At 39.6% G+C, this 13763-nt stretch overlaps 1 protein-coding gene across 2 annotated transcripts in view; it reads left to right on the top strand.

Annotated features, from left to right (window-relative positions):
• Positions 1 to 308: 308 nt before the first annotated feature.
• Positions 309 to 13763, top strand: part of ARID1B (AT-rich interaction domain 1B) — a 143654-nt gene continuing 130199 nt past the window's right edge. For both annotated transcript variants that reach the window (XM_015427298.1, XM_015427297.1), the window contains exons 1-2: positions 309 to 377; positions 10675 to 10764. In XM_015427298.1, coding sequence (XP_015282784.1) covers positions 359 to 377; positions 10675 to 10764 — 109 coding nt within the window. In that variant the 5' untranslated portion in view covers positions 309 to 358. The remainder of the gene's footprint in view (positions 378 to 10674; positions 10765 to 13763) is intronic.

The raw sequence follows: 13763 nt of genomic DNA, 5'->3' as shown, positions 1-13763 counted from the left end.
TACTTAGCAGTAAAGTTGTAGACAGAAGTGCTGCAGCTATGGAGGGCAGGCCTGATGTGCTACACCCAGCTGGGGTCTCTTCAGCTTCCCTGCACTCCTCTCTATGATTGTGCTACGAGTGTTCTTGAAGGCCATTCGAATGAGGTGAATTATGCCAATTTGGGAAATTTCTTAATTGTTTCACTTCTTACTTCCCAGATAGTCTGGTGACCAGACCTACATCTTTTTTTCCAGCTTTGATCCTGTGATCCCTTAATGTCATAACTCCTCTTACCTCCTTTTCTTTCTCCTCTGTTATGTGGTGATCCCTGGCAATCCTGCTCCTCCGTGAGAGGGTCCTGCGGTATTGTGCCCCTAAATGCTCCATGAGTCCCGCGGTAGGTGGCCCCTTGGGTTTTTGTCTCTCTGCACTTGCAATGGCATCTTGCCATACTTGTATTTTTTCCAGTCTAAATATACTCAAGTCCTTCAGCCCTTTTATGACTTGCCTTATAAATCCTTCGTCATCCTTGTAGCTCTCCTCTAGATCCTTTCCAATTTATCAGCATTGTTCTCGAAGCTATGAGCATAATATAATATTGATCAGTGCTGAGTGTAGAATTTGTGTCTTAGAAAACATACTCCTTTTGATATAATATAAAAACAACATTTAACATTTTGTGCCAGAGCTTGATGTGATGATGTGTGTTTTCCTAATTCCCTCCATAAAACATTTGTGTATTTTTTTTATTTTTACCGATTAGATGCCCTTCCAAATGCTTCAAGGCAGCTTACATAGTATCAATACTTAAAAATATAAAAAAAATTAAAACAGAACAAACTAAAAAAACTTGCCAGAAAGACAGCTCATGTAACTTTAAATCCCTCTCCTCAGTGGTAAAAACTAGCCACATCCTCTGCCCTATTATTAATTCTCTTTGTGTTTATTCCTATGTGTAACATCTTAAATTTTCCTTGCTGAATTTCATTTCATTGCTACCAGCCATGGCCAACCAATCTGTAAACATTTTGGATTTTTGGTCAGTTTACTGTCTCTCACATAAGCTTTTGTGATCACCATACTGCGATTTGAAACCTTTCCTACCTGTTTCTCATGATACTGATTAATAAACATTTGGCTGCTTCTTTTTTACTTTGGCCTCTCCAGCATGAACCTGAAGGGCTGCATCCATTATAGCATCCTGGAGGAAGAAGAGATGGTGCTTGTTGCTTCTTTGGAGCACTGGAAATGTGTGTGGCTAGAACACCACTCTGCTTATACTGCTTAAGTGTCCATTTCCTACTCTAAATTCTACTCCAAGAATAAATGTAGCTGGCACTGGGAATGAATTAATATTTGGGATTCTTAGGAACGTGTTTTAATTTGGTGGCATCAAGCCCGAGTGAGAATGTGATCACATTGGGCTAGATGCTGCACAAATAATAGGAGAGACTTGCCTGGGGCATGTGTTTTTATAATACTTTATTACGCAGCAAATGTGGCAATTCTATTCCAGATCTATCAGCACACAAAGCAACCATAAACACAGTTTAAATGGCCAATTTCACAGGGTTTATGACTGCATTGTATTGTCGCTATGACACCAATCAGCCAAGGTGTAATCTGGCCCTTAGAAGGCAGTTTAGTCACTGTGTAATGCATTGCAATTATCAGGGTCCCAGGCTTAGTTCCAGGTGAGCAGTAAAACACTGTCAAGGGAAAATCTATCCATTTGGCTCTGCAGTGGAATTAAAGGAAGGGCAAAAGATGTGGCCTCATGAATTAATGTTTGTAACACAGTTCACTGTGCAGATTTGGTTGAATCAAGGCCAGCATTCTTCAGTGGTCAAGCATTCTTGTGCCATTTGATCTCATTTTGTTTACTCCCTTACTGACATGGTACTAACTTTAGCATGTTTTCCTTATGTACATACTGTATACTCCCTAAATTGTGTGCTTGAACTTTCTGCGTTTCTCTCAAAAAATTATGCTTAATTTTTGCAGTTGTGTGGGCAATAAATTCAATAAATGTGATTTAGTGTGCTAGGAATGCAGACTCAGGGAACCTTGTGATGGAATTACGAAATACTTGCTTGAGGTTTTACTAAAATTTGTTAGTTCTTTCCTCACAGTTATCCAGGAAAAGTGCAGGGCAATGATCAGTTAGCTCAAAAAATTAGCAAAGTATCAGTGGTAAAAAGGTTTAATGGTGCAAACTGAGCATTAAAAGAAAGATATTGATAATGTAGGAGGCAAGGTCTTCTCTCTCTCTTTTTTTTTTTGCTTTGCTTTTGTGACTCTAAAGTGCTGTGAACAATAGGGCACTATATATAGATTATTATAATAATGATGATGCCTACACTGAGAGAAGTAGTGGGGGGGGACGACCCAGCTATTTTTAAAGACAAATTGGGGAAAGCATTGGCATGAGAAATATTCTAGCATATTTAAGACTTGAATCTTGCATTTCTTATTTACTTAGCTAAATTCTTCTGTTTGAACTGCTAAAACAAAATGTAGCCTTTAGAAATACATTCAGTACAAACCTAAGAACATAAAAGAGTCATGCTCGTTAGACCAGTGGTCCACTCAGTGGATGATGAGGTCCTAGACAAAGGCAAAGAGGCAAAGAGGACAAACCTTCTCCCTACTGCTGTTCCCCAATAACAGGCATTCATCCATTTACTTCTTTTGTGGTACATCTTCTCACTAGAGAAGCATTCTTATGTTCCCTTGCACTTAACACCTATTAGTTCATACGTTAATGGCAATGTGATATGAAGCTACGGACTCTGGGTTGTTTCCAGTTCCATAATGATTAACCACGATTGTGTCATTATCTTCAATCTGTTTTAACATATTTCGATGTTTTAATATATACATATCCTGTAAGCCACCCTGAGCCTTCCTCGGCGGGGAGAGCAGGATAGAAATTAAAAAAATAAAATACATAACACTGCCAGTGAAGTAATCATTTGCTTGCTGCCAGAACTATTTTGTTTATAACGTTTTCTTCAACTTTAGATCAAAATTGTTTTCTGGCATGAAGTTGCCTCGGCGGGGAGGGCAGGATAGAAATTAAAAAAATAAAATAAATAACACTGCCAGTTAAGTAATCATTTGCTTGCTGCCTGAACTATTTTGGTTATAACGTTTTCTTCAACTTCTAGATCAAAATTGTTTTCTGGCATGAAGTGTGTTGATAAAATTTTTGATTCTTAGAAAACAAACGATACTTTGGAAAGTGCAAAGCAGTGAGGGATTTTTTTTTAGAATTTCTGCAGATAGGAAAAAAAATGTGTGATATGGCTGAGAGGCTGTGCTGAACAGTCCTAAGGAAATCCATAACGTTGTTTGATGCAATCATTTTCATATTGAATACAATCACATAGCATCAAAAGTACTCTAAAGTATAAAAGTTTCTAAGAGCCTAATAAGACCAGACTCTTCTAACATATAATAAAGGATTGTTTACGTGTTACTCTGTTGTTTAATTTTATTTATTTATTCATTTATACCCCACCTTTCTTCTCAGTGGGAATCCAAAGCAGCTTACATTGTTCTTCTATCCTCTGTTTTATTCCCACAACAACCCTGTGAGGTAGTTTAGGCTGATAGAGTGTGACTGGTCTAACCTGAATCTGGTCTCGTAGTCTAACATTCCAACTGCTACACTACACTGGCTCGCAAGTGTAGCTGAAAGGCACATAATTCATTGAAGGAGTTCACTTAGGCCAAAGTTCCCTATAATCCAGAATTCTGTTTCTAACAGTGGGCAAACAGTGCGCAAACAGCAGGGCTACCAAGCAAGGTCCTCCTACCTTATTTTTCCCAAGCACTTAGCAATCAGAAATGTGCTTCCTCTAGGGATTAAAAGTTTATAAACCTCTAATGATGTGTCATAGTATTACTAGCCTTGGTAAATCTTCTTATAAGAGGCAGCTGATAGTTCTTCTTATAAGAGGCAGCCTGGGGAAATTATGATGAATTAATTAAAATATTTATACCCCACCTGTCCTCTTGGCTTAAGGAGGTTTACAAGTAATCAAACATTGTAGATTACAATAAAATGAAAAAAATCTACCCACCCCCAGAAGTTCCCTACCATTCATATTCCAACAAAATTGCTGGCAAATGAGAAAGGCTTGTAGCAGCTTGTGATGTTCTCCAGGAGAAGGACTCTCCTTGCCTCTTCAGGGAGTGTTTTTCACAGAATGGGAAGAGTGTAAACAAGCATGAGGATCCCCCAGCCTCATTCATGTAATGACAAATCATGGTTTGTCATGTATAAACCAGGATTTTTTTTGCTAATGTAGTGGTTAAGACTGCAGACTCTAATTTGGGAGAACAGGGTTTAATTCCCCAGTCCTCCACATGCAGCTGCTGGTGTGACCTTGGGTCAGTCATAAAGTTATTTCAGAGCTGTCCTGTCAAGGAAAGTTCTTGGGAGAGCTCTCTCAGCCCCACCTACCTCACAGGGTGTTTGTTTTGGGGAGGGGAAGGGAAAGGAGATTGTAAGTCACTCTGAGACTCCTTCGGGTAGTGAAGGGTGGGGAATAAATCCAATCTCCTTCTCATTTGGACCAACTGTCTTGAAAAAAAATCTCTCAATTGAACTCCTATCTCACATTATTTACATTTAGAAGGAAAGTATTATTGCAAAGAGGGCAATTGAGTAATCTGTGAAAAATGGGGAAATTGCAGTGTTTTGCACATTAAACACTTTATAAACCAGCTCTGGTTTTTCTTAACTTTTATGTGAAATACTACTTGGCATGCAATTATGGCATAATGTTGAGTCCCTCTTTTAGGCATTATACCAACAAACATGAAGAGGTAGTTAAATTTAAGTACTTCTATTGTGAAAGCACTAGTAGCTGCTTTTCATAAAGATTTTTATGGGCATTCCATCTCATATTACATATAATAAGGACATTATGGCTTGCACACAATGCAGTTGATTTGATTGGCATCTGTCCCACCAACAGCTTTGTGCTGCTCTTCTGAAATATTGTCTGATATTTTATTCCTTGTGGTATATTTTCAGTTCATAAAAATGATACTAGTGGTTAAACGGTGTAGTAGATATAAATTCCTGTGAAGTATCCATGTTTTCCTGTTGCAGCTTCAACAAAATGGAATTTTGTGTCACCTTAAAGACTAGTTAGTAGATGTATTGAAGCCATGCTGTGGGGGAAAAAATCCAGCCGTTTAAACAAAAATGGCAGAGCAAAATCAGTATTGTAGGTTCTTCTCCCTTCTACATATAGGTCCCTGGCCCTAGGGACGCTAAGTTAACATCGACAAGAACCAGGGTGTTTTCCCTAGCAGCACCAGTACTATGGAATCAGCTCCCAAACAAAATTCAAGCTCTGGGGGATCTTTACCAATTCCGTAGAGCGGTAAAGACCGAGCTGTTCCGGCAAGCGTTTCAATAGCTCAGACCACACTGACTATTTTAGCACTTTATAGCAGGAAGGCCGCCACGTCTTAATTTCAATTTTTATAAGTGTATTTGGATAGTTTATCGACTGTATTGTTTTAGACTTATATTGTATACATTGTTATGTTGGTTTTAAACTATTGTAAGACGCCCTGAGCCGCCTAGGCGGGAGGGCGGGGTAAAAGTCTAATAAAATAAATAAATGTGGTGATAATGATGATGAAGAAGGGAAAGGTTTTATACCCCACTTCTCTGTATGTTAAAATATATATGGGCTAAACAAAGAAATGCAAGCTTGCCTTGAGCTTGTTAAGGGCTGTGGAAACCCTTTGAGAATTCCAGTCCAAGATGTTTTTCACAGTGCCTCTCTGCCTACCTCTAAGCCCGAAACAGCCCAAGCCAGCACACTTGAATTTAAGCTAACATAGTCTTACAAATTATCATTAATACAGGTATCCCGATTTGCACATTTGCAGTTTGCTGTCTTGGTACCATATGATATAATATTTTCTGAAAAGATTTTTCAAGTTTCCTTGAAATGTTCTGTCTAATGGAATTTGTTCAGGCATACGCTAGGTAAATTTTAGTGGCCTCTGTTAATAAGAAGTTACTATTTGTACACCGGCTAGAATGACTGAATCGGTCCTGTGTTTGTTGTAATATAGAAATGTAATGTCTTGTTACATCCCATCAAAATATAAAGTCAGTATTTTCTTTTGACGTTCCTTGCTTGTTCTTAAATGAGCTTTGGCAACAAGGCTGTGGGCATGAAAGATTTCATAGCAACGGCACATATTGTCTTACAGAGGACTCTTCCTTTAAACAAGCATTTGCGGAATGTAAAGGCACAGAATTTGTAGGAAAGCTTGAAAATCACACCCTGGTTATATGGGGGGAGGGGGAAGCCACTGGTTTAAACTACAAAAGGTACACATTAAAAATAAAGGGGAAAATTTTTCTATGAGCAGTCAATCAGTGGGAAAACTACTGAGGGAGATGGTGGAATCTCCTTTCTTGGATATTTTCAAGTAAAGCCTGTATGGTGACATATGCATACGATACTCTGACCTAGGGTATGGGGCTGAACTATATAAATCATTGGATCCTTTCCAATAGATTCTGTGTACCAGGGGAGCAAATTATTTCCCTGTAAGTGACCAGCAAGTGCTTTAGGAATGTTTACAGCTCTAGCATATTTCCTATACTGCATATAACTCTAATGCCTTTCCTCGAAAGTCAGCCGTGGAAACAGTTGGCTGATTACTTTAAAACGATGCGATGGATGAACAGAAGACACTTACAGTCCTTTGAAGCTATTTGCAGTTGTCTCCAGGTATTCAGTGACAGTTCCAAGTGACGTTCAGGAAAAACTGGGCATCATGTTCTGGTTTCCACAGGCAGAATACTCTTTGTAGAAGCTGAAAGAAGATTTTCACCTCAATCAACTGGACAAAAAAGAGAAGTTTTAATCTGCTATGACTTATCAAATGCCTTGCTCTTCCTGGCTTTTTGAAGGGTGGGGGGGAAGGAAAACATAGCAAATAAGTTCTTGTTTGTTTTGAAAATGCTCAGACTTAATTTGGTCTTTCTGCTATTTATACCAGGTCACTAACAGAGTTTCTAAATAGCTATACTTATATTAATATAATATCTCTGTTGTCTAACCTCTAGCAGTTCCCCAGCTGTTGCAGGCAGCTGACCAGACTAGTCATTTCTCAAATTAACAGTGAATGAAAGTCCCAGGAGGAAACACAGAATTGTTCTCCTTTCTCATGTAGAAAGTTGATTGCTTGGCATATGAGGTGGTCACCAAAGTATAGCAAAAGAGCTGGCATTATTTTGCTGAGGTCTCAATTTTGTGTCAGACAATTAGTGTGGGTGGGAATATTTATAGGTGTATAGTAACAGAAAGTGGGTTGTTGTTGCAGGAATGAGCCTTTGAAGTCCTTGGTTTCTGCTCTTTGCCTTGAGCATGGGTCAGAAATGAAAGCAAACTAGTAAACCATGTGACACTGGTTTGAAGAGAATGAACCATGGTTCATGATTTTATACAGTTTAGAAAACACAACAAACCAGTCTGTTGGGAATGTGAAACTCTGTAAGCTGGTCAAAAGGAGAGGAGCGAATTAAAGCCCCAAACCTCCAGTATGGTTTCTAAAAGCCCAAACAAGAAACCCTTGGAATATTTCCAGAGGATACAGGTTCAGTTTTAAGCAGATGCTTAGACACTTGGTGGTTTTTGAATTTAAGTTCTTCTCTTAGCATTTTTCAGTGTCGTGTCAGTTACTGGGCATCTTGTAGTCTAGAGGTCTAAAATAAATCTGGAAAACAGTCACTGTCTGGTCACCATCAGTACATATTTTACTGAAGTGATATATCAATTTGTTACATTCATGAGAATCAGCTTTTAAAGTTTTGTTTTAATCAGTGTATGGACCAAATTCAGAGAATCCATTAAACTGCTGTGTGTGGTACAATGCAGTCACTTAGTAGCCTGTATTTCTGGTTGTCATGATATGTCTTAGTGAAAAATGCACATTTACTGGAGCATTCCATGTCATGAAAATTCCTGGTAAAGGTTAGGCAGGTAAAAACTTGTAAGGCTGTTAATAACATACTATTTTGGAACTACATCATTAGAGTAACAGGGTTTTTGTCCTCTTTTATCCTCCCCATCCATATTTATTACATTATCCAAGACATTGAAAATGTTCGTACTGATAATCAACTGAATAAGGGGAATATTCTGCCAATGAATACAATTGGATGTAAGATGTCCAGAAATTTAGAAGCCACATGGGGGGAGGGGAGCTTTTTAAAAAACACAGAAAAGTTGAGGAAGATTGAAATATATTCAGTAGTTACTTTCTTAGCAGACTAAACTTCCTTTACCAATTTAACAACATAGAATGCATAATTTATAACTTAGCTTACAAAAGTGTGCTATATGGCATATTTATGGAATTGAGATGTGTAGCACAACTGCAAGTATGTCCAGTACTTGAGAAGGAGTTGCAGACTGCTGTACTTTGTACTGCCATAGGACATGCATCTGTGATTTTTGCCACCTTAAAGGTAGGAAAAATAAATGTTGAAGGTAGAAAACAAATTCTGTAGTCAACAAAAGAAAGTGTTTGTTTTTAAATAAACTCCCTCATAGAGCGACAATAGGTTGGACTACCAGCATGTCTGGATATTAAGCTAAACCTTATAACATTGACACACTGAACTTTTTAATAACATATAATATAAACACATTATAGCATATTGGTTGTTAACCAAATTATTTACATTTAAACAAAAAAATACTGAAAACATTGTATATATCTACAGTATAAGAGTGTTTTTCAGCACTACCCAAAAGTTCTGAGACTTTTGAGTATGAAAACCTTAAACTTAAGCATCGTGCTCATTCTTAGAATATATTTCACCAGAGTTTTTTCATTGCTCCTCCAAATTTTCTAATTTTTCCTTGGGGGAAATGGGGGGGGGAATACCTTTCCCCAAGTTATCTTCATTTTTTCCTCAGGCCTTCACGTGTCTAGAGGCAATGCTGATAGATTTCGTTTACCCTCTTGAAACTGATTTATACAGCATAGCATAGTTCTGACGTTCTGAGTTACAGTTCATGCAACACCTGGATCCAGTGGTCGAGACATAATACCTAATAGCATTAAGGAGGTGTTGCACTGGTAAAACTTTGCATATCATGTTGCACCAGGATTGCAAGTTGACTGTTTTATCCCCACAAGTACTGTTGCCAGGTAGTGTTTATTCGCCATCTTACCAGCAAATCAAGCCTAGCAGGACAAGGATGAGTAGGATCATCAAAGGCAAGACTGCTGAGAAATCAGGGGAGCTGTCCAGCCAAGCCAGGAAAAGCAAGATTGCTGAAACAGCAGAGGAGCTGTCCAGCCAATTTTCTAGATACATGACAAAAAGCTGACTTGAAGATCGCTGTATAAGATCCATGCATCTATTGATAGGCTTTGTTGCTGGCTCCACCCCTTGCATTAATGGAGCTGATCCTAGTCAGGCTTAAGTCCTGGCTCATGAGTATGGGAAGGGAGGTTTTCTGCTTGCAAATGAATGCTATTCTTTTTGGTATTGGCTTCCTCTGTCCCTGTTCTTGTGTGAGAGGGAGGGTGGTACTTTGTCCTGATGTGTGAGTGAGCTCTGACATGTAGCAATTGGCCTTTGACTTCTTGCAATCAATATGGTACTGTGGTGCCACTTCTATAGTGAGCTTCTCAGAACCCTCCTCAGGAAGTGTTGATTCCTCCTGGCCCTGTAGGTACTGGGGCCTCCAGTGAGGATCCTTGCTGGGTTTCAGGAGACCCTGTGAGCTTGCGTCCTCTTCATCAGAGGATGACTCTTCTAACACAGGATCTGGAATGACAAGTGACATGATAGTGACCCAGGACATTGCACCCACACAGCACCCACACTTCATTACAAATTTTTGTGTTTCAAGTTACAGAATGAACACCAGTGGCAGGAGGCAAACTTGTTTCATAGAGGTGTTACGGTAGAAGCAATTCTCTCTGCTTTATTGCACACAGCTATAAAGTTGTAGGGTCAGAATGTCAATCAATGGTACTGTTCGTGATGTGTGGGTTATGAAGTCAGATTTTTCCCATCAGTTAAACACTAACTCAGATTCCCTCCTGTGTCAATCTACATCCCATTTACATGCTAGCTTCTTATTTTGCCAGGTGTAAGTTATGAAAAGCTCTTATTTAGATAACCAAGTGCACACTACAGACTTTACATATATATTGGTTTTATTCCTGTGTTATGCTTTGATACAGATTCATTGAAAGATCTTTTTTTTAAGCAGCATAGATGGAATTTATCTTTGGTAGTATTGTTGGCAGCTGTCCATGTGTTCCTGGCTGGAGGCCAGTTCAAGCTCAACAGAATGAGTCCTACTGTACAGTAGACTTGGATTTTGTTAAACTCCCTCACAGAAATACGTGTCAGGAGGTTTGCAGCTATAAATTGGATCATGTCGGTGAGGTTGGGAGCAAGCTCAGTACAAAATTGAACATTTCAGCATGCCAGTTTCTCAATATGTTTATGCATGCTTTCACCTTGAGTTGCAGAAAAATAGAGATTTTGAAAAATCCAAACCTGTTGCAGTATTTCCATGAAGTACATGCAACAATTTTAATAAGTATAGGTTATATTAATGTACATTTTGCTATATCAAGAGTCAGTTATTTATTTCCTTTTTTCTTATGTTTTGCAGGTAGCCAGATGCCATCTCAGACTCCTGGTAGTCAACCAGAATCCAGCTCCCATCCTGCCTTAAGCCAGTCACCGATGCCACAGGATAGAGGTTTGTGATAATGATCGTACTTCGTAGGACTGACCGACTTAGCATTTTAAATGTTTGGAGTGCTGTACACATTTTAAATGTTTGGAGTGTTACAATCCTTACAACACTCCTGTAAAGCAGGCTGGTATTTTTATGTTTAAGTTTGAACCAGCAGCCTCACGGATCACAGATCACTCTCTTAGCCTCCTCTACTGTATAAGATCCCTGGATGGGGATGATAGCCATGGAACAGGAAGGCCTGAGATAGAAAAGGGCATAATTTGTGTGTTTCAGTTGTTGTTCAGCAGCAAGGAAATTCCACTAATCATCTGTCTGAGAAATATTTTCTGAAACTGTTTCCTGAGGGGAGGAATCAATAAAAATGGGATATTTACCAGAACTTAGTTAAAACCTAAGAGCTGAATGTTCTAAAAATATTCATTATGGGAGGATCTTACTAGATAATCTTAGTAGGTTTTTAAAAATATGGATACAGGAAACATTATTTAAAAGTATCTGACTAGAAGTTGGTCTCTATAGGATAGAAGTATTAGCCGTTTTACAGACAACAATTTTCCCACAGTTCTTAAAACTTGGATGAGTTCCTGTGCTCCTGGGTTTAGGTTTCTGGAAATAAAATAAAAGGAATTGGATTAGCTGGCTAGAAGTGGCTACATTCCTGGCACTTTGTCCAAATAAAGTGTGAAAGATTGGTTGCATTGAGGTTCAAAATCTCATTTGGGTAAAGTTTTAAATTACACTGTATAAAATGTAAGTTTTGTTACTTGATGTATAAATGTGAATTACTAATATGCAGGGGTCATTTCGTAGAAAAAGAGCTAGGGGAACTCATTAGCATAACTCATTAGCATATGCCACACACCCTGACATCAGGGACCTGGCGGTGGACCTGCAAGGCCAGCGGGAGTGGGAGGAAGCCCCGCCAAGGCCCTCCCTGGCCCCAGGCAGGCAGGGGTGGGGAGAGGCGAGGAGGAAGCAACTTACCCTCCCTCTTCTCCTGCCTCCTCCTGGCTGAATGAGGGCTGGAAGTGGGGCGGCTGGAAGCAGGGGGTGGGGCTTCGTAATGTGCCCCGCCCCCCTGCACCTCACCCGGGGGAACTGTGTTCCCCCGCGTTCCCCCCCGAAATGACCTCTGCTAATATGTGTGTGAGGTGGTTTGCCATCGCCTTGCCAATTGATGGCGACCCAAGCAAAGGGACTTTGAAGGCAAGTGAGAAGCAGAGGTGGTTTGCCATCGCCTTGCTCTGCAGAGTCTTCCTTGGAGGTCTCCCTTCCAAGTGCTGACCCTGCTTAGCTTCTGCGGTCTGACAAGATTGGACTATACCATGCTGCCTTCCTTCCCAAATTACTAATCCAGTTTGCAAAATCAGCAGTTTTGTGAGCTCTTTCATATATTTTGTATTCTTCAAAGCCACTAGTTTGTGCGTGTGTTGCTGTAAGCAAGAAGGATGTATTTAAGATGGGTTAAAGTACTCTGTAAGGGAGCTACATCACATCCCATGGCTGAAGCTAGCACTTACATACTGGAGAGGGAGAGGGGAAAGGTCATGTACTAAACAGGGCAAGTGCTAGTAAGCCACAGTCATAAATATGTGTGCTTAGCAGCATTGTGTATTTGGGAGACTGATCATCATAGAAAGGGTGCTGTTTCCTTGCTGTGAATTTCCCATGTGTATATGTGTTGTGTGCTGACCTTGAAATTCCATCCATCAGCAGTTTAATCATGGACCATGCTAGATGCCATGTTCCCTAGGATAATTTCCATACTGATGTTAGAGAGTCATTCCACAGGCACTGGTACCACATTATCATTTTGTTTGTTTTACCATGTATCTTATGTTTATCTGCAAAAAAGTGGCATGGTGTTTCCTATGTTTGTTTTTCCTTGTGATGGTCCAAAGTACCTGAGGAGTCTTTCACCTTTGCTCCTTGGAACCTGCTTTGGTGGACATGTCATAGTGACTGTGTTGAGGAGGGCTAAGTCCTGGCTTGTTCTAAAGAAGGAGCCCAGACAGAGAATTATACTAGGTGTTTGGTCACCTGACAGTCAGTTAGAGCTGTGAATGTCCTACAAAATCCAGAAACCCAATCAGAGCTGTGCCTGTGTGTATTCCATATGAATGTCCTACAAAATCCAGAAACCCAAACAAGAGGTGTAGAGTCCTCTGTAAGTGTTTTTTGATTTAGATTATGGTGGGGTATTGGATGTCTAAATCACAGTAGAGCAGTGAGGCTTAACATAGGGGTTAACTTGTGTAAATCCATGCTACTGATCAGCCCCAAGTTCTGGTGCCTCTGAGAACTTTAGATCTCTCAGTGCTGTGCCTTTCTTTGCCCTTGGGAATACTTCCAGCAGATTTCCAGCTGAGGTCATTGACTGGAGCTGAACATCAGTGTCTTCATTGCCTGACATAGAATCAGATGAAGTGGGATAGAGAGAAGCATCCAATAACAAATCACAAGGCCAAATAAAAATGGTTTATTTTTTGATGAATAATTTATTGTGACCTGCAGTTGGAGAATTTAGACTCTAATCTTCAAATTGCTCTTCTGGCACAAGCCTGGCTGCCATTTTGTTTCTTAAAAAAATCTTCTGATGTTTGTCTTCAAGAGACCTTGCTTTTTATTCAGAATATTTATTGAAACACCTGTCATGCAACAGCTAATCTTTGTGACCTGCCTTGTTTAAAATGTTCATTTGTTTCATTCAGCAGATACGAAATTTGTAACCAGTGAGGTCATATTGATTTTGCAGAACTTGTTTCCCAAAGCTTCTGTAAGGTCTGTGCCTATAAACATGAGCACATTCCCTTTTGTGCCCTGTCATTGATTAGAGACTTCTTTGAAATGGAAAATTTCACCTTTTAAAGAGACTGTAACATTAGTTGATTCTTTTACTTGCTTGAACTGCTTTCCATTGAACTTGGAGAGGGAAAGGGAGCGGAGAGTAGAAGGGCTGAAAGGGAAGGTGCTTGTCATTTACTGATAAAAAACCCAAA

This window comes from Gekko japonicus, unplaced genomic scaffold, assembly GCF_001447785.1.
Source record: "Gekko japonicus isolate JY-2015 unplaced genomic scaffold, Gekko_japonicus_V1.1 scaffold1576, whole genome shotgun sequence".
NCBI lineage: Eukaryota > Metazoa > Chordata > Lepidosauria > Squamata > Gekkonidae > Gekko > Gekko japonicus.
The sequence above is the reverse complement of the archived record's forward strand: the minus strand, read 5'-3'. Positions and strand labels throughout refer to the sequence as shown.